Genomic DNA, 26,050 nt, shown 5'->3' with positions numbered 1-26,050 from the left:
TGCTCACTTTTGACCATGTCTGTCTGTTTTGTCTTGGGTATGGTCCCCATGGTCTCTTTATTTTAATGGGTAGTTTAAAAGTCATTTACTATGTGAAGGTTTCAGTTTCTGTTGTTTTGTCTGTTGACTATCATTTTCATAATTAAATACTTTCAGATCTGAACAAGGCCATTTTTCTCTATTCCATCTTCTTAGACTACTTCTAGTACCACAAGAATTTTATCCAAATTTTGAGTAGGGAGAAAAGATAATTCGTTCTTTCTTTCATTCATTCAAAAACACATTGGTTGAATATCTGTCAGATGCCAGGGCATGGGGCTGGATACTCCATGGAATTTGATTGTTTGTCTTTCTACTTAATTATTCTGTTTTTTGAGTAGTAATGATTGATTGACTCCCTGGTTATTGTGAGATTTGATGTTACCTGTAAATTCACAATTGGCTTTGTAATTCCAGTTGTTTCCTTCATTATTTGAAAGTTTCTTTTATGCACAAAATATGCCTTGCATATGGGTGGAAAATATCTCTTAAGAGTGTTTTTTTTTTTTTGAGAAAAGGAATGCATTTGTTGCAGCTTTATTATGAAATTGCTCATTTTCCATATGATGGATTAAGAAATGCATGTTTGATTTTTCAATCAAAATCGACAAGTTCATGTGAAAGATAAATGAAACAAATGGAAATGAAGTTTGAGAGGATACTGTTGTCCGTGGTAGTGATGAAGGCATTCCAGGTTTTAAAGAGACTTGTGAAGATGATGATTTGGGGATTACACATTGGAGGTGCTGGGAACTGGGCCTCCCGCCTGCTTCTGTGCTGTTTGCATGAGTGATGGTTCTCAGGAGCATTGGAGCAGAGCAGTGGATGAGAATAGGTCAGGGGTCAGAATGAGGCAAGCAGTGGCAGCAACACTGAAACTCGGGGGGCCCAGGGGGCCTGGTGTTTTGCTGCGGCTGCCGTGGAGCCTCCTGGGAGCAGGGAGTACACAGCCAGCACAGGTGGGAGTTAAGGGCCCACCTGGGGCTTCAGCCCCTGCCCATGGCTCTCTGGAGGGTGACTCCCAGGCAGGATAGCTCCATCTTTGCCTCACTGTGGTTCATAGGTACAAGGTGTCATATGCCAGATTTATTATTTTTATGGGATCACCCTTTATATGCGAAAAGTGGTAACATAGTAACATTCTTACATTGCCACTTAAGGCTCACATTAATCTGTATCATTTGGTAATAGATTGGCTGTTTTATCTTGATCCTTGGAAAGAAGAGAAAGTCTATTCATTAAAAAAAAAAAATTGTTTTCATGCTTGTAGGTGTTTTAGCCACGGAGGGTGGGGATGGTGGGTGGCCACGTGGGCATCTAGAGTTGAATGATGAACTCGAAAGGAAAGAGTTACGTGTGGGCATAGACGGATTTTTTTCATACCAATTTATGAGTTTAGGATTCAGGACTAAGAAGGCAAATATTATTGCAGGGTTATTATGTTAATATAGAAGTCTCTAAAGTGCATATTGATTAAAGAGTTTCTAGTCAAAGAGTTCAATATGGGTAAAGTCCTTGCTTATATTTCAGTTTTAAGCTGTTGAGTTGAGGATTTCTGGATGCTGAGATGTTCCTTGGGTTAAATAAAGTTTCAGAGTCCCTGGGTACTCTCTTCCTTTCTGAGGGATAATTATCATGTTCAAAGGGACTTGCTCATTTGGGAAATAAATTTATCTTGTCTCAAAGTATCTGTCCTTGTTTGTTTCTTGATTTTACTCTTCTCTCCTATGACATATTTCTCTAGAGAAAAAGAGAAAATGTTCAAGGCCAAAAAATAAATAAGTAAATAAAAAGCCTCACTACTTAAATTCATTCCAGTGAAGAGAATTTTAGGTATTACTGTAAGTTTGCCATTCCGGAGATTACTATAAATGCCATTTGCTGAAAATGTAATCACTTCATCTAATACTGAGATCCAGTATAATTGGAGTGTATCCTGGTGCAACTGAATATATGTATGTTTTAAATAAATAAATAAGTATAGAGTAGACCTTTATAAAATTACAGTTCTTCAATTATATATTTTAAATTTTTAAGTATTTAATCTGACTTAAATATGTGAATCAAAGCATTTACTATTTAATTAAATACTCAGTTTAATCTAAACAGTAAGTAGCATGTATTTCAAAACCAGCAAATATAATTTTGCTGTTACCATGTCGGTGTACGAAATGATTTGTGATTGGCATGGCCCATGTGTTTATCACTGAACTTGTGTGTGTAACTTTTTAATAACCATAAAAATCAGGTTCTATTTAAACTTTTCAGTAATGCTGAAATATTTTGAAACTCTTCAGACTTTTATTAAATAATCTTTCATGTTGAATCATTATTACGTAAGTCATGACATAAGCCATTTGCCAGTATAATGAAATGAACTAACCAAAATATCAAAAATTAAAGTAGTTTTGCGGACTCGTTTCTGTGTCTCTGAGTCAGACTCAAGAATGTGTGGTGGAAGGAGCGTGAGAAAAGTCTAGACAGAAAGGATAAGGAGCAGCTGTATATAAATAAGCACATTTAAATATATATATAAATAAACATTTAAATGAAAACTATTTGAAATTCAGATAATAAGAAGCTCTGATTGTACTGTTCAGGTACTTATTTTCTCTAATTAATTGTTAATCCTTTGTAGGTGCAGCAATAATTCTTTCAATTAGCGTTTGATCTTTATTAGAGAATTACTTATAGCACATTTCAGATTTAGGTTTAAAAAGTTCTGTGTATAATATGTATTCTGTAAGTCAGAGGAAAAAAGAAGATTGGTTATTTCAATAAATGCTTCAAGTATCATAGTGCCCTTTAATTCACACTTTTGAGATGTTACGTAAAATACCATCGTGCTATATTTGCACGTGAACATTCAGCAAAACTAAATGAGGTATTCAGTTTGCTAATGAAATGATCAGGACACATCCGGTGTCTAATAATTGAATACATTTCAAGGCTCAGCACCTATGTGGTCGTATTTAGAGGGTGGTGGGTAAGGCAGTCCCTGCAAGGATGGAAGAGGTCATCATAGCATTTGGGAGAAAAACCACCAGTAAATTAATAAAATGGGAGCTTTATTTATAGATCTGTGCAAGATCTTTTTTTTTTTAAATCTTAAGCAGGACTAAATGTTTCTATTTACAAGATTAGTATTCAGCCACACTTGAGATGGGCGTGCATATTTTAATTTGACAAGCATTCATATCTATAATGAAAGCCTGAGACTTTTTCAAACAAGCAAGTAGTGTCTGCAAGAGTAGCTTAAGTAGAACCCTAATAAACACATTCCTACAGTTCTTCTTAGAGGCTAGTTGTGGTTATTAGCTGTCTCTACCAGACAACATATTTTGTACATCTTTGCATATGGACATTCTGTGCGTGGATAAATGTGTGTCCTCATACTTACAGAATTTTTTTTAACCCAGGAAAATATAAGTCAGACCTAATTCTGAATGTTAGAACCCAAATAAAATTCGATGAAAGTCCTTTTACACATCCTTTCACTCTTTGATCAGATGTAGAATCAGATTTCACATTTGATGACTGATTAAGGAAGCTACTTTTGCATATTTTAACTGGCATATGATATTTTACAATAGGCATTTTCTATTTTTATTACTTAAAAACAACTTCATCTTCTGGAGTCATCTAAAGAATTCCATATTTATTATATACTTTAAATAAGAGAAATATGCAACTGGATCGAAGAGTTTTTAGGAACCCAGTTGTAAACTCAGGGTACATATAGATACATTTTTTTCTCATTATTTACATTTTTTTTCCTCATTTTCTTTAAACCTGTTCTTCAGTTTTGCGATTTAGCACTTTGTCAACTGTCTCAAGCAGAAACTAATAATAACAGCACATGATAAACTCTTCAGAGCTTGGATCTGCTTGTGTTTCTTTTCCATGGCTCACGTCCCCCGACCTTTCTCACTGCCCGGCATGGGGTGTCCTGCATACTGGGTGCTTGAAAGATGCTTGATTGATGAATTGATAGGGTTTGATTAGAGTAGAGGTTTGTGACATATACACATGTCCATGAGAAAATAGGTGGAGTGCCAATCCGAGGAGGCCAGACCCGAATGTGTTCTAAGTTGTGTGTGACATGTGATATCCTTAAGCTGTTCTCTTAATGTGTGCTGACATGAGTATCTTTGACAGCACTTGTGGGGACAGTGGCCACATGAAACACGGGGCAGAAGCAGTTCCTGTGCATGTTCTGCTTACAGACAGGGGTGACATGAGTGTGTCTGGACTTGCAGAGACGTTGCCTCTACTGTGATTGAGTGACCGGTATGGAGCCCGTGTGGGGAGAAAATCAAAGAGCCTGGCATTTTGTGTGCCTTTACTTACCGTGTGGACTGCTGGATCTCAACCTGTGCTTCTCGTTAGTGTCATCTGGGATTATTCAAAGACATGCCAGTGCCCCGGCCCTACCTTAACCCAGTTAAATCAGCATCTCTGGAGGTCGGACATGAGTATCATTCTTCATCAAAAGAGCGTCCAGCGTGCAGCCAATCTTGAGATAGTCCGAGGTTTTGTAGGAATCAAACCAAAGTTGGAAGAGAAGAAAGGCTTAAGAATTTAATTTCCACTCACTTTGTCCACATTTACTTAGAAGGACACAGGGTCTAGAATACCATTGTCTAGTAAAACGAAGCCAGATATGCAATTTTAAATGTTCTGGTGGCCAAATTAAGAAGAAGTCAAAAGGAATTAATTTTAGTAATTAATTAATTAATTACTAAAATTAATTTTAGTAATTAATTAATTACTAAAATTAATTTTAGTAACACATTTTATATAGCCCAACATGTTCTAAATCTTATTTCAATATAAAGTCAATATAAAAATATCAATGAGATATTTTACATTCTCCCCCCCCCCTTTTTTTGAGACAGAGTCTCACTCTGTTGCCCGGGCTAGAGTGAGTGCCGTGGCGTCAGCCTCGCTCACAGCAACCTCAAACTCCTGGGCTCAAGCGATCCTCCTGCCTCAGCCTCCCGAGTAGCTGGGACTACAGGCATGTGCTACCATGCCCCGCTAAGCATTCCTTTTTTTAAACTGTGTCAAGTCTTCTAAATCCAGTGCTTATTGTAGATTTGCAGCTCATCTGGGTCTGGACTGGCTACTTTCCAAGCTCTCAACAGCCATCCCTGGCCGGTCAGTATGTTGGACAGTGTGGACCTAGAGGGTAAAGTGAGGCACTAGAAATCAGGAGGCCTTAATCTTATGTCGGTTTTGCCACTGACTAATCTTTGCATGGGACAATTCACTCACTCTCTCTGGACTTCACTTTTCTGTTATTTAACAAGTGGGGTCAGCTTTGATCGGGAATTTCCTGGTTTTGCTCCAGAGAGCCCCGGGATCCTGTAGACACCCCTCAGCCGCCATCGTCGGGGAGGAGGGAGGGAGAGAGCTACTGGGTACACGGGAGGTTTTAGTTGTGATTTTGTGTTAGGAAAAAAAAATTAAGCGAAACGAAGGTTTAAAAAAACCCTAGGCTTAAATGCTCTCTTAGGTCTGTGATTCTCTCTTGTCCGCATTTTTGAGACTGCTCCAGGGAGAGGCCGGGCAGCAGGTGTCTTGCTTCTCTTTCCAGTGGGGGTGGCACTGTGACAGTGACTCTCAGATGTTTCCTATGGAATACTGGGAATCCCTTCAATAGTGGCTCCAGCGACTCATATTGGAGAAACAGAAGTCCCAGATGCCTGGTTCCACCCCAGAGTCATGACAGGTCCCTTAGGGCTACTGAACCACATAGTGGTGTCTGAAACTGACCCAGCCCCAAACCCGGGAAGAGTCCTCTAGATCTTTCCAGAATGTGGTCCTCCTAGTCCGCCAGGACTGAGGGCTGGGATGACTCTGGCTGCAGTTTTTGTGACTTGGAATGTGTGTCTCCTTGGTGAATGTATAACTGACAACAGCTTTAATAATTGCCATATAGATGCCAATATTGGATGCATATGATTGTGGTTCATGGGTAGACCAGTAACTTGTCTCCATGTCTGACAGATAAACACTCTGGTGGAAACAGCAAATAGAAAAGAAACAATATGATATCATTGGCCCTTGGCAATCAGTCTTTGCCAATTTCCACAGTCAGTGACATGAGAACATGATCCTCGTCTGGTGTGTTGTTTGCCTACATTGTATTGTAGTGATGTTTCCTGGTAGGAGTCAGCCAAGGACTCACCTGCCCCCAATTTAGCTACTTTGATGTTTTATTAATTTGAGGAAAAGAAGTAATATTGAATGGGCATTGTGAAGTAGAGAAGGCTGAGAAAGTTTCTATTTTTAGAATACTTCTGTGAAGTCTTATAACAGTATATTCTGTGCTTATAGGCAATTGTAAAAAACAGTTTTGGAAAGAGCCAGCCCAAATATCAACAACTATTTCTGAATTTTTAGTCATATGCACAAACCTCATTTCTCCAGTTCTGAGCTGCTCGTATGTCAATGAAAGCAACTTGGTGTAATAGTCAAAGCAAAGGAAGGGGAGGGAAATGCAGTTTTGTTACATTAGCTCTAGCCACTTTGGCAGTGAGTTAAAGAAAGAAATGTTTTGCAAGCACATTGGATTCTTTGGTCCAAATTATTTTTTGCTCAATGTTTGGCACAGGTCTTCATGTAGGACTCTAGGTGAACGGGGAAAGCAAATCAATGTGACCATTGTAAGGCTGGTATTTTCTTTAAGAAGCCAAAGGTGCACAAACATACAAATATTAGCCCAGTTTTATTGTTGTCCCAGAAAACTTCTCCCTGGCTGACGGCATCTCTGCATTCGATCTTTGGCATCGTGGCTGCCCAGCTGGGGCCCCCGCAGGCCTTGCCATCTGTTTAACTGGTAAAGAGCCCTGTCTCATCAGGGTCCCCATCAGCCAGTGGGAAACGGAGTCCTCTGATTGGCCCTTCTCCTCTCCTTTCTCGGGCCTGGTTATTGGGAACCAGCTCCACTACCTCAGAGCAGGTGGTTTCACTCTAGCCGGTTACCTTGGGATTAGCAATTACTGGAAGGTAATAGATCCGCAGCGAAGGGTGGAGCATCTGTTACTGCAGTGCTCGTGGCGTTGGGGAGAGTCTAGGGCCGTGGAGAAAGTCTGATTCATGAAGGTGAGGCTCTCCCCGGGGTGCTGTCCCTTTGCCTCTTCCCTTCTTAAATGTCTCAGCACTGCCAGGCTCAGCCCTTTGATCCATCTTAAGTGCAATAAGGCCAGCACGTGCACGTGCCGCAGAGACCCCACTGCTTTACCCACCTGGCAATAAATCAGCCTCCTTCCCTTTTGCCTGACAGTTTTGCAGAAGCCCCTAAATGCTTTCACAGGTGCCCAGCCCACACCTGGGGAAACCATTCTTTAAAAATTCAGCTCTTGCCCTTCCCCGCAAGCCTCCTTTTGAACTTGCCCCGTTTCCAGCCCCCATCCCGTATCTTGACTAACCTATGGCCTAGAGAATTGGGAGGAATTGCCAGGTAAGATATTTTCTAATCTCAAAACACACGTAAAGACCTACATAAAGAACTGTGGCTGTTGAAATGTCTCCGTGTTTCCTTAACGAGCATACCAGGTGAGCAAGGCAAGGCAAGGAAGATGGGGCAAAGAAACAGAATCGGCCATGTAAACGCCAAATGCCTCAGGTGTAATGGCCCAGTTTCCTCCTTTTCTCTCCACCTTGTTTGATTCTTGAATTTTCTTTTATTACACACTGTGCTTTGCCATTATACATTTTGTCTTTTGTTTTGCACCGTGCTTTTGTATTTATATATATGCTACCACAAGCTGCTCAGAATATTTTTTGCAACTAAAAGGGGTCTAAGAAATACCTATGAGTATCCATTAGAATTTCAGTTTTTAAACAGTGACTTGCTAATCACTTTTTACTTGTTAGGCAATATCTTAAGTACTTTCTGGAAAGCAATGTAGTTGTCACAGATAGGCTGGCAGTGGACTGCTTGGGTTTAAACTCAGCGCGTCTACACGTAAATCACTAGATGATTATCTTGGGCGAGAGTTTAATATTTTTCATCCTCAGGTTTCTCCCTCACGGTAATGTTATGAGGCCTAAATAAGTTTATGTATAAACACATGTAGATACATCTTACTCATCTTACAGCTCCACTGTTGTGTCTGAGTTTATTTCCCAAACGATGCCTGGCATAAAAGCAACGCTCTATAAATGTTCGCTACTACTATTACTATTTACTTTAGTTATTACAGCAATCCTCAGAGAGATGTAGTCCTCACTTCGCCAATGAAGTAACCGAAGCCAAACGAGGTTATTTAACTTGCCCAAGGTTGTGCAGCGAGTGAGTGTGCAGGTCAAGGTTTGCACCCAGGTTCATCTGACCGCAGAAGCCTCCTGCTCACCCCCCGAGTCTGTCCCTGTCACATCATTTTGGCAGCATGATCAAATAGATTGGAGTGGATTGTTTGGAAAACCACACTTGTGCATGCAGGTGTACAGGTTCATTGGCTGATTTTTCTTTTCTCCTTAATAGTTATAATTTGACTCAGATAACACATCTGTGCTATCAGATTACACAGAATTTGTTGGCTTAGATCTACCGTAAGTCTTGCTTCTTTGAGAAACACTGGCAGGAAGTGGGGCGCCAGGTTTATTGCTTAACGTCAAGTGCGTCCCCTAAGAGAGGAGCCATCCCATGGAGATGCTCCGTGCCCGTGTCCTGACACGCGTGTGGCACAGGGAAGCGTCGTGGGACGATTTTTGTGCACCTTGCCAGGTACTTGCAGTGGGGCCGAGTTGTTCTCGAGTGAGTGAGTCCTCATGTGACACAGAGAAAAGTAATGAGTGTTTAAGTGGCTTATTGGCCATTTATTGGAAATTTAACCTTCATAATGCTGTCTCTGACCATGACCTTTGGTTGCCCTGGTGTGTTGCGTGAGTTTAGTGACCGCTCTGGCTGCGTGCGTGGAGTCAGCTGTCGGGAAGGCCTGGGGGGTCGGGTGCAGAGAGAATGGTTGGTTCTAAGTCTGAGCAGTAACTGGAGCTTGTCATTCTGTCGTTTTCCTAAATACCTGTGTCCCCTCTCTGACATCATACTGTCCCCTCATTCTTCAGGAGGTCCCTTCCGTGCAAGCGCACACACTCTCGCGTGCAAATCCTATACCCTGTGCAGTATTCAGTGCCCGTTTGCAGTTAGATTCTGCTCCTTTTTTCTTTTTTTTGAGACAGAATCTCACTCTGTAGCCTGGGCTAGAGTGAGTGCCGTGGCATCAACCTCGCTCACAGCAACCTCAAACTCCTGGGCACAAGCGATCCTCCTGCCTCAGCCTCCCAAGTAGCTGGGACTACAGGCATGTGCCACCTTGCCCAGCTCATTTTTTCTATATATATTTTTAGTTGTCCAGATAATTTCTTTCTATTTTTAGTAGAGACAGGGTCTCACTCTTGCTCAGGCTGGTCTCGAACTCCTGACCTCGAGCGATCCTCCCGCCTCGGCCTCCCAGAGTGCTGGGATTACAGGCGTGAGCCACCGCGCCCGGCCCGCTCTTTTCTTAGGCAGTGAGTGGATGACTTAGCTAGCTGTGACTCCAGCTAGAGCAGCGGATCTGGTTGAGCAGAACTTTCTTGTTCCTCCAAGCTCAGCAGAGGAGCCTGTTTTCTGGTGGAGACCCGTCTTTGAGTCTTTGAGGGAGCTGGTTGTGACAGGATGTGTAGGAATGATGCTCTCTTTCTTGAAGTGATCAGTGTCCAATGGAAACTGTTTCTCACTCCCTTTTCTTTTTAACTCAATCAGTCTCTTACTCAATGTAAGAGGTACCACTGAATGAATAAGAACTGTGCATTTTGTTTAAGCAGTCGCATTGCATCTAGAATCAAAGGAAAGAGGCAGTTTTTAATCTTTGATGGCCCTCGATCATATTTAATATGGGACCTTTTAAAATACCCCATTGGGTGGTTCGTGGTAGGGACGGATTATTTGGTGGTTGTCACTGAATCTTTCATTGTCACGTTTTGGCTTATGTGGTAATTGACGTTTTCTCTTTCAGCTGTCCCGTTTCCTCCAAGCCATCGGCTTACAGCAAAGGAAGTGTTTGACAACGATGGGAAACCGCGTGTGGACGTCTTAAAGGCACATCTCATGAAGGAAGGCAGGCTGGAAGAGAGTGTCGCGTTGAGAATAATAACAGAGGGCGCCTCGATTCTTCGACAGGAAAAGAACTTGCTGGATATCGATGCGCCTGTCACAGGTAGGTCCTGGGTGGAGAAGCCACTGTGTGCATATTCGCTGTCTGCAATGTCAAATCAAAACTCCTGGCTACCAGCGACTCTTCAAATACCTGACTCATCATAGTCTTTTCTTTCCATAATCTTTTACTGTTGAATCTGTGCATTCAAGGACTCAGCATATTTTATAGATGCATAGATATTTTTATTTTCACGTGTTGAGTATATATGAGATCGTGATACTCTAAGAGATGGGGTACAACTTGGCGATGATAAAGATTTCTGTGGTAATACCTTAAGAAGGGATACTGTTTGTCAACAGGAATACTAAGTGGCATAAAGAACATGGGACATTCATTGGGAAAGATGAGACAAAGTATCATAACTCATCTGCGGTGATTGAATGGGCACCTAAGCTAAAGCAGTGGTTCCCCAGACTAGCATCACCACCTGGAAAGTTGTCAACATGTCAGATCTCAGGATCCACTCCAGAACTGCTGAATCTGATTGCCTGGGGTGAGGCCGACAACCTGTGTTTTATCAAGTCCTCTAGGTGATTCTGATGCACATTAAAGTTTGAGAAACACGAGACTTCAGGAAGAAGGCCACATTCCTCTCTTTCCGATAGCACTTTGTACCTAGAAAATGAGACTTCACTCTTTGAGTGTTTTGGTTCTGTTCCCTCTTAGGGTCAGAAACATGTCTTGCACAATTGTGCTTCTCTTAGGTCATAAAAATTAAATCTGGTCAGAATAAATTTTGTGTAATAGAGAGCATCGATAGACTTTGTGGAGTTTGCTGAACTTGGAGGTTTTCATTTTTTGAGAAGCTAAAAATGTTTATTTGCTTCTTAAATATCATTTTGGCATAGGAAAACATTTAGACACATAATATCCTTTTTCAAATAAAGGAGACATTTAAATATATTTAAATTGCTTCTTCTAAAACTATTAGTTTTCAGATATATATTTGAATGTGACTGTTAGAAGGAAGGTAGCTCTCTTGAATATCAGACCACACCTTCCTTGATCAAAATGTTCCCAATATTTCCTATTCCAAAGGCATTGACATTATTTACATTTTTGTTTTTTATCTTCTTTATAATTCAGAAAAATAATAACTTATGATTAGGGTCAGGCAGAAGGAAGAGTTGGCTTCAGTGGTATTAACCTGCTATCAAACCAAATCCACCCATAGACTAAGTTACTGACCAAGGATTTCATGCACGAAACTCAACATTAAGTGTAGCAGATAGGAAAACTCTCAAAACAAACAAATGGCAAATATCTTATAATTACATACAAAGCCACTCCCAGCTTTCCCTCTAGTCCTTCCCTCCTACTTTTTATTAATAAAGATGTTTCACTCTCAGATGTTTAGAGAAGAGTTGTGCTGAATCTGCCATAGTTTGCCCTCATTTAAGAAAAACCTAGGAATTTGCGTCCCAGTGATTGGAAATCTGGATAATCCTTCCTTCCTTTAGCATTTCTTTACCATTTAAATGAACAAAGCTTCCACCTTCAAGTGTCTATAAAGCAATAAAAGGTTTGCATTCATGTAGGATTTTTCCCCTGAAAACTCAGTATGTTGTATTTGGAAGAAGATAGGATCAGGAAGCTGCCTGGTCCCCAGGCTCCCTGCATCTGTCCCTCTGGAGAGAGAGGAAGCAGTGTGGACGTCCCCTCATGGGGTGTGGATCTGGCATGTGGATTTAGACTGGAGAGCAAGCCCTCTTCGTGGGAGGAGAGATGAAGTTTATCTGTGGGTCCTTAGTCCATTTGTGTTGCTGTACAAGAACACCTGAGGCTGGGTAGTTTATCAAGAAAAGAGATTTATTTGGCTCACGGTTCTGCAGGCTGTATAAGAAGCATGGCGTTTGCATCTGCTTGTCGTGAGGACCTCGGGAAGTCTCCATTCATGGTGGAGGGAGAGCAGGTGTTTCACGTGGTGAGAGAGGGAGGAGAGAGGAGGGAGGGAGGTGCCAGGCTCTTTTGAACAATCAGTTCTTGGAAGAACTTACCAAGCTGTTCATGGGCACCCACCCCCATGACCCAGACACCCCCACTAGGCCCCACCCCCATCACTGGGAATCAAATTTCACCCTGGGATCTGAACGGGACAGTTATCCAGACTCTATCGGATCCCCGATCAACACAGAGGAGGCATGAGGCAAGCTCTGCTTGTTTCCCCGTTAACTTGCCTGATGAGGATCGTGGGTGCTTCAGAGATTTAAGTTGCAGAATGTATTTCTGTGTTGGAGACATTCAGTGAAGTATTTTCCCTCTGACTTTTTTCTAAAAATTGAGTTGAACTTCTCCTTCTTTCCTTGCAAACATACAAATGGAATTTTTTTTTAAAAAATGTGGCAGATATCAGTGTGGCAGCTCATTTTGGTAATTGGATTTAACAACCTCTTATTGGGCATTTACTTAGTAGAGGTGGTGTGGGTTATACGCGGGTGAATAAGACCTGGTTTCTGCCCTCCAATGGCTCAGCATGTAACAGGAGACATGGAAACAAATATTGAACCAAAGATCAGTACATTAAACTGTTGATTACATTAAAGGATATGATCTAGATTGATTCAAGCAAATGAGGAAGTATCCAAGTGGATGTAGTTAATTTAAAGCCAAAAAGTTTTCCTGCCTTCTGAATGGCTAGGGTTTCCCTCCCAGTGCCCACTGATGGTTATGTTCCATCTTTGAGTTAAGAAACCATTAAATAGCAGGAGAGCTGCCTGTCCTCAATACTCGCTGAGAACTTACTCGGAGGGCTAGGACTGGAGATGGTAAAACACACGGGACGTAGTACTTGGCTGGATGCCCCAAGGTCTAACTGGGAGGTCAGACACATGAACAGATGATTACTATTTAATTTTTTAAGAACTATAATGGGGGTGCCTAAAAACTGGTGTGGGAGCTCGGCAAAGGGAATGTGGAGAGCTGAGAGTGTCCTGATGGCGTGCGTGACAATTGAGTGGGATCATGTACGATGAGGGACATTTTCCCACGAGGAAAGGCTGGGGCAGGGCATTCCTGACAGAGGTCAACAGCAGCACAGCGAAGACACTGGTGTTTTTTGTAAAGTGGCAGGGAATGTTCTTTGAGGTTTGCTGTGAGAAGAGAGGGTGTAGAAGGATGTGGGAGGTGGGGTGCGGGGGCCAGACTGGGGTTAGAAGGCCAAGTTCAGGCATCGTCCCCACAGGCAGCACTTGGCATTCTGACGCTGTCCTATACACAGTGGGCCCAGGGATCTTTGCACGGGAGAGTTGCATAATCCCGTCTGTGGCTGGACTAGGTCCTAGATGAGTAGGGTGGAGTCGGGAGGAACTTTCCGGAGAAAGGGTGGTGGGAACCTTTCCTACTCGTCCAAGGGAGCCCTGGTGATGACTTTGCAGAGTATGGGGATTTTTTTTTTTTTTTTTTTGAGACAGAGTCTCACTCTGTTACCTGGGCTAGAGTGAGTGCCGTGGCGTCAGCCTCGCTCACAGCAACCTCAAACTCCTGGGCTCAAGTAATCCTCCTGCCTCAGCCTCCCGAGTAGCTGGGACTACAGGCATGAGCCACCATGCCCGGCTAATTTTTTTAATATATATTTTAGCTGTCCAGATAATCTCTTTCTATTTTTAGTAGAGACGGGGGTCTCACTATTGCTCAGGCTGGTCTCGAATTCCTGACCTTACCGATCCTCCTGCCTCGGCCTCCCAGAGTGCTAGGATTACAGGTGTGAGCCACCGTGCCTGGCCGAGTAGGGGGATTGAATCCAGTTTTTATACAGGGCCTTTTAAAATTGGTGTCAAAGTTGTTTTTTAAACATCTGATTAGTTTGTGTTTAATAAAAATCGGTGTCTCTTAAAGACTTCCTTAGCATAAGATGGTTTATGCAGGGATCCAATTTACATTTCTCCTTGAAGTTCTCATATTTTCCTGTTTTCCCTTCGACTTCCCAGAGAACATTCCGCCCGTTTGTACAGCAGAAGCAGACCAGGCGCTTAGGAATCTGAACAGAGTGATTTAGAACTCGTTTTCCGCTCTCTGGGCCGAGGGGACAGGCCGCATCAGCTGGGCAAGCTGCTAATCTCCCGGGTTTGTCTGTTTCCTGCGGTGGGGGATTTGTCCCTGGGGCCCAGAGGGTTCCCTCGGTGGCTGGGCCTGCCGCTTAGCACGTCAGGCAGTTGCCAGGAGAACCCTCTGGCTTGGTTCCTGGATGTGAGCGAGGACCGGTGGCCAAGTTTAAGGTCACGGCATTCCTTCCCTCGCAGCAGCTGACGTCAATGGGGAGAACTCCCTTTGCCTGCGCTCCGGGGAGAGCCGAGTGGGGTTAGAAGCCAGTGTCCTCTGGGGCCTGAGAGATCAGTGTTTATTCTCCTCCTACTGCCATTTGTCACAGCGTGGCCTCAGCTTATAAGGGGATAAAATATTACTTCTGGGGCATTTTGCCCACTTGTGATTTCAGTGGCTAAATCCTTAGGGCCTGCCCTGCAGCCGAGGCCTGTTCCGGGGTCCGGCCCACTGTGGGCACAGGGCAGGCCCAGCCTGCGGACGCAATGCACCCTTTGGATGGCCCCGTACTCCTCAGTTTGGGTCCTTGATTTTAAAAAAGATGATAAAAGATAACTGCATGAGAGTGAAGGTGATTTTCCCTGATCCGTTTAGCTCTCTGGTCCCGGGAGGTCCTTCCTGCAAACCCATTTTACAGATGAGAAAAGGGAGACTACGAGTTGAAGTCCGTGTTTCCAAACTTAAGCGTGGATCAGGGGCACCTGGAGGTCCTCATCAAGCAGGTGGCTGAGTCCCTCCTCCAGGGTTCTGAGTTAGCAGGTGTGGAGTGGGGCCTGAGAATGTGAAGCTCTAGCAAGTTCCCAGGTGCTGATGATGCTCTTGGTCCAGGGCCACACCCAGGAGAGCACTGGATTAGGAGTCAGTGAGGTATCCTAGCTTTCGTTCGGCGTCCATCTGCACAACTCTTGCATCGCTGGTATGCCACATTATACACACTATTCTACCTCTGTATTACATGTTCAAAGTCATGTGCTTTCTGTTCATTTGGTAGAATTTGTTCCTGCTCCTTACTGAAGAAAACATACGAAGAACACTGGTGCTAAAGGTTCTCAAGAAATAGAAGGAATACATTATTTTAACCATTGATTATAATTTATTATATTTTAAATAAGAATATATTGCAATAACAGAAAGAGGCAAGACAAAAGAATAATGCTTAGCATATTTGGGGCATAAAGTTTATGTATATAATTTTTCCCAGAAAAAAAAATTCATAGTACTTTTCTTTCCAAGCTCTTTGGGCATTTAGTATAGGAAGCTGCTACTGGGACAGTTTATAAAGGAAAACAAGGAACACTGAGGATCAGCAGCATCTCTGAGTGAGCTGGGTGGTGATGAAGACAGTATTCTGTTAAGAATAGCTGAGCCACAGTAATTCAGTATTTGTGTGTACAAGTCAGTAATAATCCGTTAACGTCAGTAAACATGTAACACCGCCTACGGCAAACACTGGACAGTCGTTAAAATCACATCGGAATTACATTAGTAGCTATTTTACTTAAGACATAGTATACATGTCCTTTTAAATTTCTTACGAATTGGTACTTTTCACAAGCAGTGAAGTATTTAAACACCTTTGGTAAGGCAGTGTGTGTAGTTTTCACAGGAAGACAAACATCCCCCAATCTGAAAGTGATCACTTGCAGTATTCATACTCTGGTTCTTTTGGAGAAGGTTAAAATATATTAAAATCAAAACTGTTACAGCTATAAGAGAAGTGGTGTTTCAGATAACACTGAAATGCCTCCAGGTAGAGAAAGACTATCTTCTTAGGTACCTGAAAAAAAAAGAAAAATGATAGAAGTTTCCCTTTGTTTACCCAGATTATACCCCTGCTTCCACTTTTATCTCGTGTTCCAATTTCTCATTGCAGTGGGTTCCTGATAATCGATTTTATTCTCCTTCTAAGCCAGTAACATTTGTAGCTGTGATGGACTGTCCCAAATACTGGTCACAGACGGGTAGTCGTCCATGGCAAAGTTTTCACAGGTCCAGAGTGAAACTGTCATTTTCGTTTTAGTGAGATGCTTTCTTTTTGTATATGAAACTGTGGTGACAGTAGATGGCAATTTTTATAGATTTTGGGGGACAGATTAATGAGTTGTTTTTGTTGTAGGGCTAACATTTGTTAGGTTCTTAGTTTTTGCCATTCATTATTATAAACACTGTACTTTTTAAATCTCCGTGTTCAGAAAAACCTATGAAGGAAGTACTGTTATTACCTCCATTTTATAAACAGGAAACTAAAGCTTAGTGAAATTTCATATGTCACTAAGGTTACCCAGCTAGAAAGTGCCAGAACTGGAATTAAAACCCAGGCAGTTCAGCCTGGGTGTCCCCATTTTATTTGGGGGCGGAAGTTAATTTTTCAGGTCCATGAAGTCATTAAAACTGGGGTAATTGTCCTGAATAATTTTTTTGCTTCATACTATTACCCTGCTAAATGTGAAACATAGCAGGACACAGGTCTTGTGTTACGGTTTTGTGAATATTCTTCTGTTTCAAAATAACTTTAATGTAAATTCAGTGCTGATTTGCACATAGTGAATTATAATAATAATAACATAATGGAAATACATGGAAACCTCTAAATGTCTTTGTTTATATACATGTGTGTTTTTTTTGTGTGTGTGTCACTGTAATCATTTAAACATTTATCTTTTTATTCCGTTTTCCTGAATTAGTTAATTTTTCTGAATTTAATGATTTGTATTCTTAGTGGAGTGTTTTAAACAGATGAGATAAAGGATAAATGTACAAATCTATTGGAAATTGTTTCTTATAGAAGAATCTGTGGTTTAATTCATGGAATAGGAAGAGAAAAATAATATTAAATTTTGAGGCAGCTGCTTTACCACTATTTAAAATGACGCTCTTGGTATATAAAATATGGTATTTAAAAATATTAACTAAATGCTTTTATGTACCCATCTTGCTAATGTGAAAATACATTACCTGAAAGAAAGCCTGTCGGCAGTCAGCCCTGGCTTTGTGTCTGTTTTCAAGGTCAAATAGTTTGTCCTTCAGTGTTTTGTCTAGCTCACCGGCAGCGTCATTGAGTGAACATTTGCCTCATGAAATAACAAAAGTCAAGGGAATGGTTTGAGACCTAAGTCAGTCTGTTGGGGGAAGGTCCCTCAAAAAATTCCAATGTTCTTTTCCTCCTGTTAAACCCGAAAAGTTCTATGAAGCAAACTGTATATACATATATATTTATACACATGCACATATAAGTTTTATTTTATGTTGCTTTTATCATATGAAAATAACATAGCAAAAAGTATTTTGTAAAAATAGGATGGTACTGATTCTATAGTGGTAGGTAAAACCAACAAACTCCACATCCAGGGACTAATCAAGTCTTTTTTAGAGATTTTTATGAAACAACATTGTATTTTAATATTCTGAGCGAGATTTCCATTTCTGTTCTCTTGTGGTTACTTTTTAACTCCAATTTGGTGTATAAGATGCTTCTCTGTAATTGATTTCTGTTCATATTGGATATTGTGGCCCATTTGTCAGCCAGTTTGAGACTGTGGCATTGTTTCATTCTGGTCCTTAAGATATTTAAGGTTTGTTTGGGCAACAAGGTGTTTGAACTTCAGATTCATGAGAGTCAAATATGTAGGTGAAGGAAACTTGACCTGTTTTTTCTTTCTATAAGCTTTGCTTTTTAATTTTTTTTATTAATGCTTTCTGCTTTTGAATTTTCTTCTTCTTTACAATCACAAAGCCCTGTGCAGGAGTAAAATGAGGATTAGTCAGAAGGAAAATTGTAGATAAAAATGAGGGAAACCTAAAATGATTAACCAAGTTTTCTTTCTCTTTTATGGCTCTATTTGTAATGAATTGTTTATCTTCATATAAACTGATGTCAGGATCACCATTTTATTTACACTTCCTTTCTTTTAAGATTAATGTGTTTTGGTTATATTCCAGACATTATTGTTTTTTTTTTTCATTTGATGATTTGTGTCAGACATTTTAATATTAAAAAAATCTATTTGGAATTCATGAACCTGATTCCATTTTGGGAATGCCGTTAGCTCTCGTGATCTCTAAATGTGCTGTCTGATTTCAGATGCCATCTGGTGGTTTGCACTCGATACATCTGGTTGTATTGATACTTCTAACTGCCATCACAGTCCTGCATTATTGCTTATGAGGGAGAACAGTTTTGAAATGACATGCAAAGACGTTTGTTTCCATTTCAAACAAAGAATTTTTGGGATCTTCCTTCTTGTTTTCTCAAACTAATATGCATTTTTGCTTTGGTCTTTATTAGCTTAATCTGATTCTTTCTTTAAAAGCATCATAATCCGCTTCTAATTTTAAGAACTCAACTTTGTTTACAGAAATTTGTAGTCAGCATCCTCTTTAAAAATCCTAATTACGTAGGTTTTTCATTTGGTTTTTGGAAGGTAAAATGTGATTGGATATTTGTATATCATGTGAATAAAAGATTATCAGATAATCATAAACATGAAACAGAAATTACTCATCTGAAATTCTTTCCCTCATGTTTTAAACATTAAAGGCCAGTTCCTTCAAAGGTGGACCTCAGCTTAATCTTAAGTACTGCTTTCTTTAAGGGACAAGCTGGTAATATTTATTAAAGATATGTCAAAGCTAGGTGAACATTAGAATGTGAATTGTCTGCATTATTGATACAAAATATCCACTCCACTTGAGCATCCGAATTAAGGAAATGTTAAAAAACACATGAGAATTTTTTTAGCCCTTACGAAGTAATTTGTGGCTGGTTAGCTTAGTTAATTAAGGGCCTGGTGGCGTCGAGCCAATTGATAGACTCTTTTCCCTTTTAGCCTGTCTGGCATTTTCAGATTATACTGAAACTTCTGGTCCAGCCAGTTTATCTTAAAAAAAAAAAAAATTTATAATAAATACTGGAGGGAGAAGGGGTAAGAATAGGAAATGTGACTTAATTCCTGCTGTGCCTAATGACAGTGCAACAATGACTTTATTTTCCTCCTATCTCGTGTAGAGTCCAGGTTAAAATTGTGGATCTCTAGATTAGCACTTTATGTCCTTCACTTACTGGCTGTGCACCCCTAGGCTAGATATTTCACCTCTTCATCCTCAGCATCCTCGTCTGTTCAGTGGTGTCATGTCATGCCTGTCATGTGGATCTTTAGTGAAATGCTGTCACCATAGCACAGATAGAGTAAGAGCTCAAGAAGTATTAAGTTTTGTTATTATTGTTATAACTGTTTTCGCTGTGGCTGGTATCGTTGTTATGTAGCTCATATACCACCTGGATTCTATTCCACTGTTCGGTGATTAGAAACATGAGACTTGAGCTGTATCAGTTTGGATAATGTAGCAGACTATGCATTTCCCCTTTTACAGATGTGGGTAAAGACTGTGAAGGAGGTGGAATGACAGAGGGAGCAGGCAGGTCCTCCTGCCTACAGCTGTCCCCTCCTCGCCCTTTCTTAATTCTAAAGAAAATTTCTTTAACTTTAATTAAAGAAAATAAATTCTGTTTTTGTGAACATTTTTCATGCTGTCAACATATCATTTAGAAAGAATAAAAATGAAAAAACAAAACAAAAAAAACTGTGACATATGAGCTATTAAGATAATTTTTAAAATTAGAATTCACTAAATATACATAAGGGCGGGCTTTGCTCGAGCACCACGTCCAAGCGATAATCTTCATATTTGGTGGCTGAGGGTCACTCGGACACACAAACCTTTGCATTTGAAATTTGGGGGGTTGAACTATTTAAATAACAGTTTGTACAACTACCACCAAGGTGCACACTGCGTGGTTTTCACCCTTCCCCAGCAACGTGCAGCTGTAGGTTGCTTTCTGACATTGAAGTCAGAAAAATGCTACAGGGATTTCCAGTGATACATTTTTTTCCCCCTAATCCCACTGGCAACCCTAAACTATTTGGCCATATTTTATTTTGTTGTGTACCTCTTTGTTGAAGCTTTCTAGGATTTCCAGAAAGCTCAGGCTGTCATGATAACAATTTCTTAGTCTGTTTCAAGATATGTCAATAAGTCTTGGAATAAGAAAAACACTAGGCAAATATCAGTTAAGCTGGAAAAAAGAAGAAATTGTAGGTGAAAGGATCAAGTGTCAAAACAATATGATATTGACTGGCCTCAAGTATGCCTTTATTCTTTTGTACACTATAAAGAAATATAAACTGTTGCTATGTAGTAGCTAGTATTTCAGGTTCTGTTTTTAGCAATGAATGAACTCAACAGTAATTCTGGGAGTTAGATATTCTTTGGATATCCCTTTCATATATGAGAAAACTGAGACATGGAGAGATTGGGAGAGCTTTCCCAGGGTCATAGACAGAGTAAATCCACAGTCTAGGGGTCTCTGATTATTACTATTCAAATCCAGGCAGTCTGGTTCGAGAGCCCAGTGTCTTATGAGGCAGGGAGGGTGGCCCATAGACAATTGATTAAAATATTCTTGAATCTAAAATTCTCCTGGTTTTCTCAAGCAATGCTTTGCAGCAATCACCTCATTGATACACATGTTTATAAACATCTAAATTATTTCCTGAACACCATGCAACTTGTAGAGAAAACATGCTACAGATAGTGAAGTAAAAATTAGAATATGTTAAAGGGCCAGTTAATGTTTCAAAAGCGAATACATAGTTTTTATTTTCTTTTCTTTTCCCTCTCATGACCTTGCTTCTGAAGTTAAGCTTTGGCATTTTTTTGCTTTGAAGTAGCCATAAATATTAGAGATATTGGAATCATTTTAAAACCTGAAATCCTTCTAATACCCCTCAATGAAATTCAAACAACTTACATAAGACCTCAGTTGCTCTTGGCCCTGTAGGGAAGGACAAACTCTTGAATGATTTTCCTCTTCGTCCTTCTTCCTCTTTCTCTCAAATGTCCATCAAACAGTATGTTGTAAAACATTGATAAAAATAACATCTTATTTTTACCTTGCAAATTGTTGTCTGAAGTCGTACGTGATTTATTCCTAGTTAGAAGAAAATTGGCATGCAAGTACTAAATTATTATATATATGTGAACTATCAAAGAAAGCAATTTAAACAGCGGATTTCAGCATAGGACCAAAGAAAATTTCTTGATGATATTTGGCTACCATTTAAAAATACATTTTGGGCCTCCCTCTTGGCTTAACTGAGGGAGGCATAGCTTCATCTTCTGCCTCCTGCTCCTTCTTCCATTTCTGTAGAGCTGCCGATGACTCAGATTCCTGCCAGGTGCTGCAGTGTGCAGCCATAAGCCCTGTCTCACCCTGCAAAGAGGCACCTAGTTTAGCCCTTCTCTTCTAACTGCAAGTGCTAAAGAATGGTAATTAGCATTCTTGGGACTCTTACTACATGCCTAACAATGTACTAAAGGTTTTATGCATGCCATTATGCAACCTGGTTAGGTAGGTACTATTGTTGTTCTCTGTGTTAGAGAGGTGCCCTTTCCAGTACAAATACAGTATGGGCCACATACGTGATTTAAAAATTTTAAAGAACTATTTACAAATTTTGAAAGAAACAGGTGAAATTAATTTTAATAATGTATTTTACTTAATTTCACCTATCCAAAACATTATCATTTCAGCATGTAATCAATATAAAATTATTAATAGTTTGTATTTTCTTTTTACTAAGTCTTTGAATTTTGATGTTTATCTCATATTTAGAACACATTCAGTCTCACTAACTATATTTCAGGTGCTTAGCAGTCGCATGTGGTGTGGCTCGTGGCTGCGGTATTAGACAGTGCAGTTACAGATGAAGAAGCTGAAGGTCGGCAAGTGACTTGCTTGCAATTGTAGCCTAAGTAAGTCCAGCAGCCTAGAATCTAATACAGGTGACTGGGTCTGGGCCTTAAGCTCTCAGTCAGCACACTGTACCATGCAAGGAACTGGATAGCTGGTTTCTTCCTTTAGTCCACAGTCATAGCCCTTTTAGACTCTTCTGTGACTTTAACTGTGTATATCACAACTAGCCAGTGTGGTCAGATTCTGTCCTCTACTTATTTTTTTCTATTTCAATTGAACAGGTGGTATAAGGTAGTCTTTGGTCATTAGGTCAATGGACATAAAGTCAAAGCCCCTGAAAGACCCCCTATGGTAGTCACTTGCCTTGTTTTTTCTAACCCAGCTGCTTCTGTCTCCCCATGATTGTGAGCTCGCACCTCTAGAGTGTGCACTGTTTGTTCTTCCATTTGGGGAAACTGTATTCTGTTTCTGATCCTTCTGGTCTGTCCCCACCTACGTACTTTGTTTTATATTCCCAAGTGATTTTGTACAAAACTATGGTATTAATTTCATTAAGGTGTTAGGTTTCATTACCATTCCATTGTTTAGAAAGCATCTGTGACTACCCATTCCTCACTGGGGGGATTCTTAAAGCAGCGTGGAGCGAGGTCCATAGGGTGAGTGTGTCTAGCGTAATACACAAGGTATCAGGTGGGGTTGAGCAGTGGGATATTGGATCAAGAATGCGGAAGAGCAAAACAGTGCAATAGACTTGATGTAGAAAATGATCATCTTTCCAGTCTGCCCTTCACACAACATCAAATAGAAAACTTGGATTGAGAAAGGAGATGCATTGTTTATAATGGTAACAGTACAAATTTTTATAACATGAAACATTCAGAATCATTTTTTTCTAAAGTTGTTTTGATGGGTGTTTAATCTTAACATTCATTTGATTTTGGAACGTTAAATAGAGTTAAAGAAGACAAAAGATTTTGATAGTTTTCATTAGGGGACGTCTTCATACACTATTCCGTAGGATTGAGTTGAATACATACTATTTATTATATCCCAGTATTCAGTCTTCTGCTTTCTACCTTTTCTAAGTGGTTCACATGGTTCAGCCACTCAGCTGCAGGCTAAGTTTCCTAGTCTCTTTTGTTGCTATATGTGGCTGAGTGACTAAAGGTTGGTCAGTGGGGTATGGGCAAAAGTGACACGTGCTGCTCTAGATTGTACGACTAAGGGGAAATATAATGCCCTCCTGGCTCCTCTTTCGCCTTCTTGCCAGTACACTGGGGATGGCAGGGGCTGAGGTGCCACCTGAGTCAAGAGACAGACATTATGTGTCGAATGTGGCAGCAACACAGAAGTGCTCGTGGGTCCCCATTCTGTGCAGGAGCCATTTTAGCCCAAATTGCTTATCTTCAAAAAATTAAACTTTTATCATATTTAAGCCATTGTTATATCTGAGTCTTTGCTATAATTTTCACAGCCTGCATTCTAATAGAAAATCTAAATTCATTAATATCTCTTCTACAGGTTGTTACCTACCTATCCTACCATAGATACCATCAGTCCCTGCCATAAACCCTATTTTTTCCCAGAGAGAAGCAAGTGTATTGTTCTCTTAATGAACCTTGATTATTTTTGTATCTCTGTCTTGGGATGTGTCAGAAATTCCACGTACCTGAGCCATGCCTTCTGTTCCCCACCCACACCACTGATGTAAACAGGCCTAAGTCCTGTGTCCTCTGGAAAGGCTTCCTAGACTCTTCAAGTAGCGAGGTCTTTCTCTTTCCCCAGTTCTCAGAGCATTTTCTTACTTGAGCCCATTTAATTTCATGTTTATTGTGTAATATCTTGTCTCTCCCAACTACACTGCAGATTCCTTGAGGAAACTCAACGTATCTAAAACTTCTTGAAAGTGACCGTAGCATCTGTCCCAATGCCTACTTGTATGAGGAACTTAATGATTATTCAGTTTGCTTTGATTTGATTCAATGTCAAGAAAATGTTAATTACATCTTAATCCGTCACCTTAAAAGTTGAGAGGTTTTGGAGATCCTTTTACACAAATTATTTTTTATAGGGAAAGATTAAGGCTGCTTTCCATCTTTTTCCAGTTTTACTGTATGGAAATAAACAGAGAAAGGCGTGGGATAGCCCAACAGGATAACTTAAGAGTAAAGAGTCACGTGTGACATTAGTTACGTGTGACATTAGTCACGTGTGACATTAGTGAGATGCTTACACAGTCAGACTATTGTGAACTCTTTATTTTGATTTTGACAGGCTTCCTAATGATCGTAGTTATAATTTATAAGAGTAGGTTAAATCTTGACACATATGCAGGTGGCCTTTTAAAAATGGCACCTGGGGAAAACGGTTTTATTCTGCCCATCTGTCACCCTTTATCTCAGTTGTGTCCCCATTCGATATTCTTGGTCCCCACTCTGTACCACAGACTTTTTCCAGCTCCCTGTTGACCCACAGCTGTGAGTTTCAGCTTTTTACCAAAAGAGCCAGTTCTTCGGTCTTGAGCAGAACCCACTTGTCGACTACAGGCACTAAATTGCACGACCTTATAATTTGTCCTTGAAACCAGCGCACATTTGAAAGTAAACAGGGTGCTGTTGACAATGACAGTCCCACGGCGTGTTTAATCCAGGACTGTCCCAGATGAACCAGGGTATTAGGTTATTCTAGTCCTGAGCCTCCACGGTCCCCAGGTCCACCTGTGCTTGTCATCGCCAGATACGACCACATGTTCTCAGTACTGGCCAGCTTGCAGAGATAACTTTGGGAACACTAATCAGGGTCCTGTCATTTGTGGGTGACTACAGCATGGTGTCCCACCAGTGCAGATTGTAATTATCTGCACTGCCAAGGTGGGGACGATCCTCATATAAATCATATTTTACATGCAGATTTTGAATATATTTACATTTGGATACAGACATGAGTGATTTTTCGGAAAATAATGGAGTAAAACATTAGAAATTCAGGATGGTGATGGTAAAGTGGCCAGTCACATGTCAAAAACTGTAACAAAACCAAAACCCTAGCTTTATACGGTTCCACACTTGGAAGAATGTGTAGGACAGTAACATAGATTGGCACGTTATGGTGATTCACAGTTATAAAATTTTCATTCACTGGGCGTTGTTCCTGAAACATACCGTGGGGGACGTATGCATTCAGTGGTTCCCACTTGTTCTTAGCGTTGAGTCACCGGTGTCAGCACAATGGCAGTGATGGGACAAATGACTCCCTTTGCCTCTTGAACCTTCCTGATTATGGCAGAGACACCAGATTGCTGGGGACAGAGGCAGCAGTTTCTCCAGACCACGGCCCAAGCACCCTCTGCAGCCAGGGTCGTATCTAGGGTGATGTGGTTGTGGAGGATGCCTGGTGGCTTCTTGTAATTGGCCACCAAGTGAAGACCGGAGCTGATGTTGTCCGGGGACAAGGTAAATGGCTTCAGCAGTGAATAGATGACTCTTGCTGAGTTGAACTTCTTCAGCCAGGTGCTAGTTTCCTTGGGGATGGTATCCAAAAGGTGCAAACCCTTTCCAAAAAGTAACGAAATCATGGATGAATTGTAGGCCCAGTTCTGTAGCAGTTTTCTCTAAGGAGCCTCCCCAGGAACTGAGATCACCCAGAAGGGGACCTGTGACATTCTGGACCCCTCTTTTGTTTCTGTGGTGAGAGGGAGATGAACTGGAGGGAGCTGGCCGTTGCGTTAGGGATAGTTCAAGAAAGGGAAGACAGTTGTGGAGGAAGGAGTAGGATGAAGGGATGTGTAGGGTTGGTGAGGAAACAGCACACGGTCCATTTGGCCCCTAGGATTAGGTTCAGACAAAATAAGAGTCATCGGGAGCTAGCCAGGGGTCACAGAAATAATCACCTGATGGCTGCGGGTGACCAAGGATGCCCATTTTTGAGGGTAAGGACAGGATTTGTTAGAGCAGTTTGTGGGTGGTTGGGACGAGTCTGAGGAACTAGGTCAGGAGGGGCAGGGGCACATGGG

General features: G+C 40.9%; 1 protein-coding gene across 2 annotated transcripts in view; it reads left to right on the top strand.

Moving 5' to 3' along the window:
* The window catches only part of PPP3CA (protein phosphatase 3 catalytic subunit alpha), a 295,122-nt gene that overhangs the window by 132,369 nt on the left and 136,703 nt on the right, over positions 1-26,050 (top strand). For both annotated transcript variants that reach the window (XM_045536752.1, XM_045536751.1), the window contains exon 2: positions 10,047-10,247. In XM_045536752.1, the coding sequence (XP_045392708.1) occupies positions 10,047-10,247 (201 nt within the window). The remainder of the gene's footprint in view (positions 1-10,046; positions 10,248-26,050) is intronic.

Source organism: Lemur catta, chromosome 24 (genome assembly GCF_020740605.2).
Source record: "Lemur catta isolate mLemCat1 chromosome 24, mLemCat1.pri, whole genome shotgun sequence".
Classification (NCBI taxonomy): Eukaryota; Metazoa; Chordata; class Mammalia; order Primates; family Lemuridae; genus Lemur; species Lemur catta.
The sequence above is the reverse complement of the archived record's forward strand: the minus strand, read 5'-3'. Positions and strand labels throughout refer to the sequence as shown.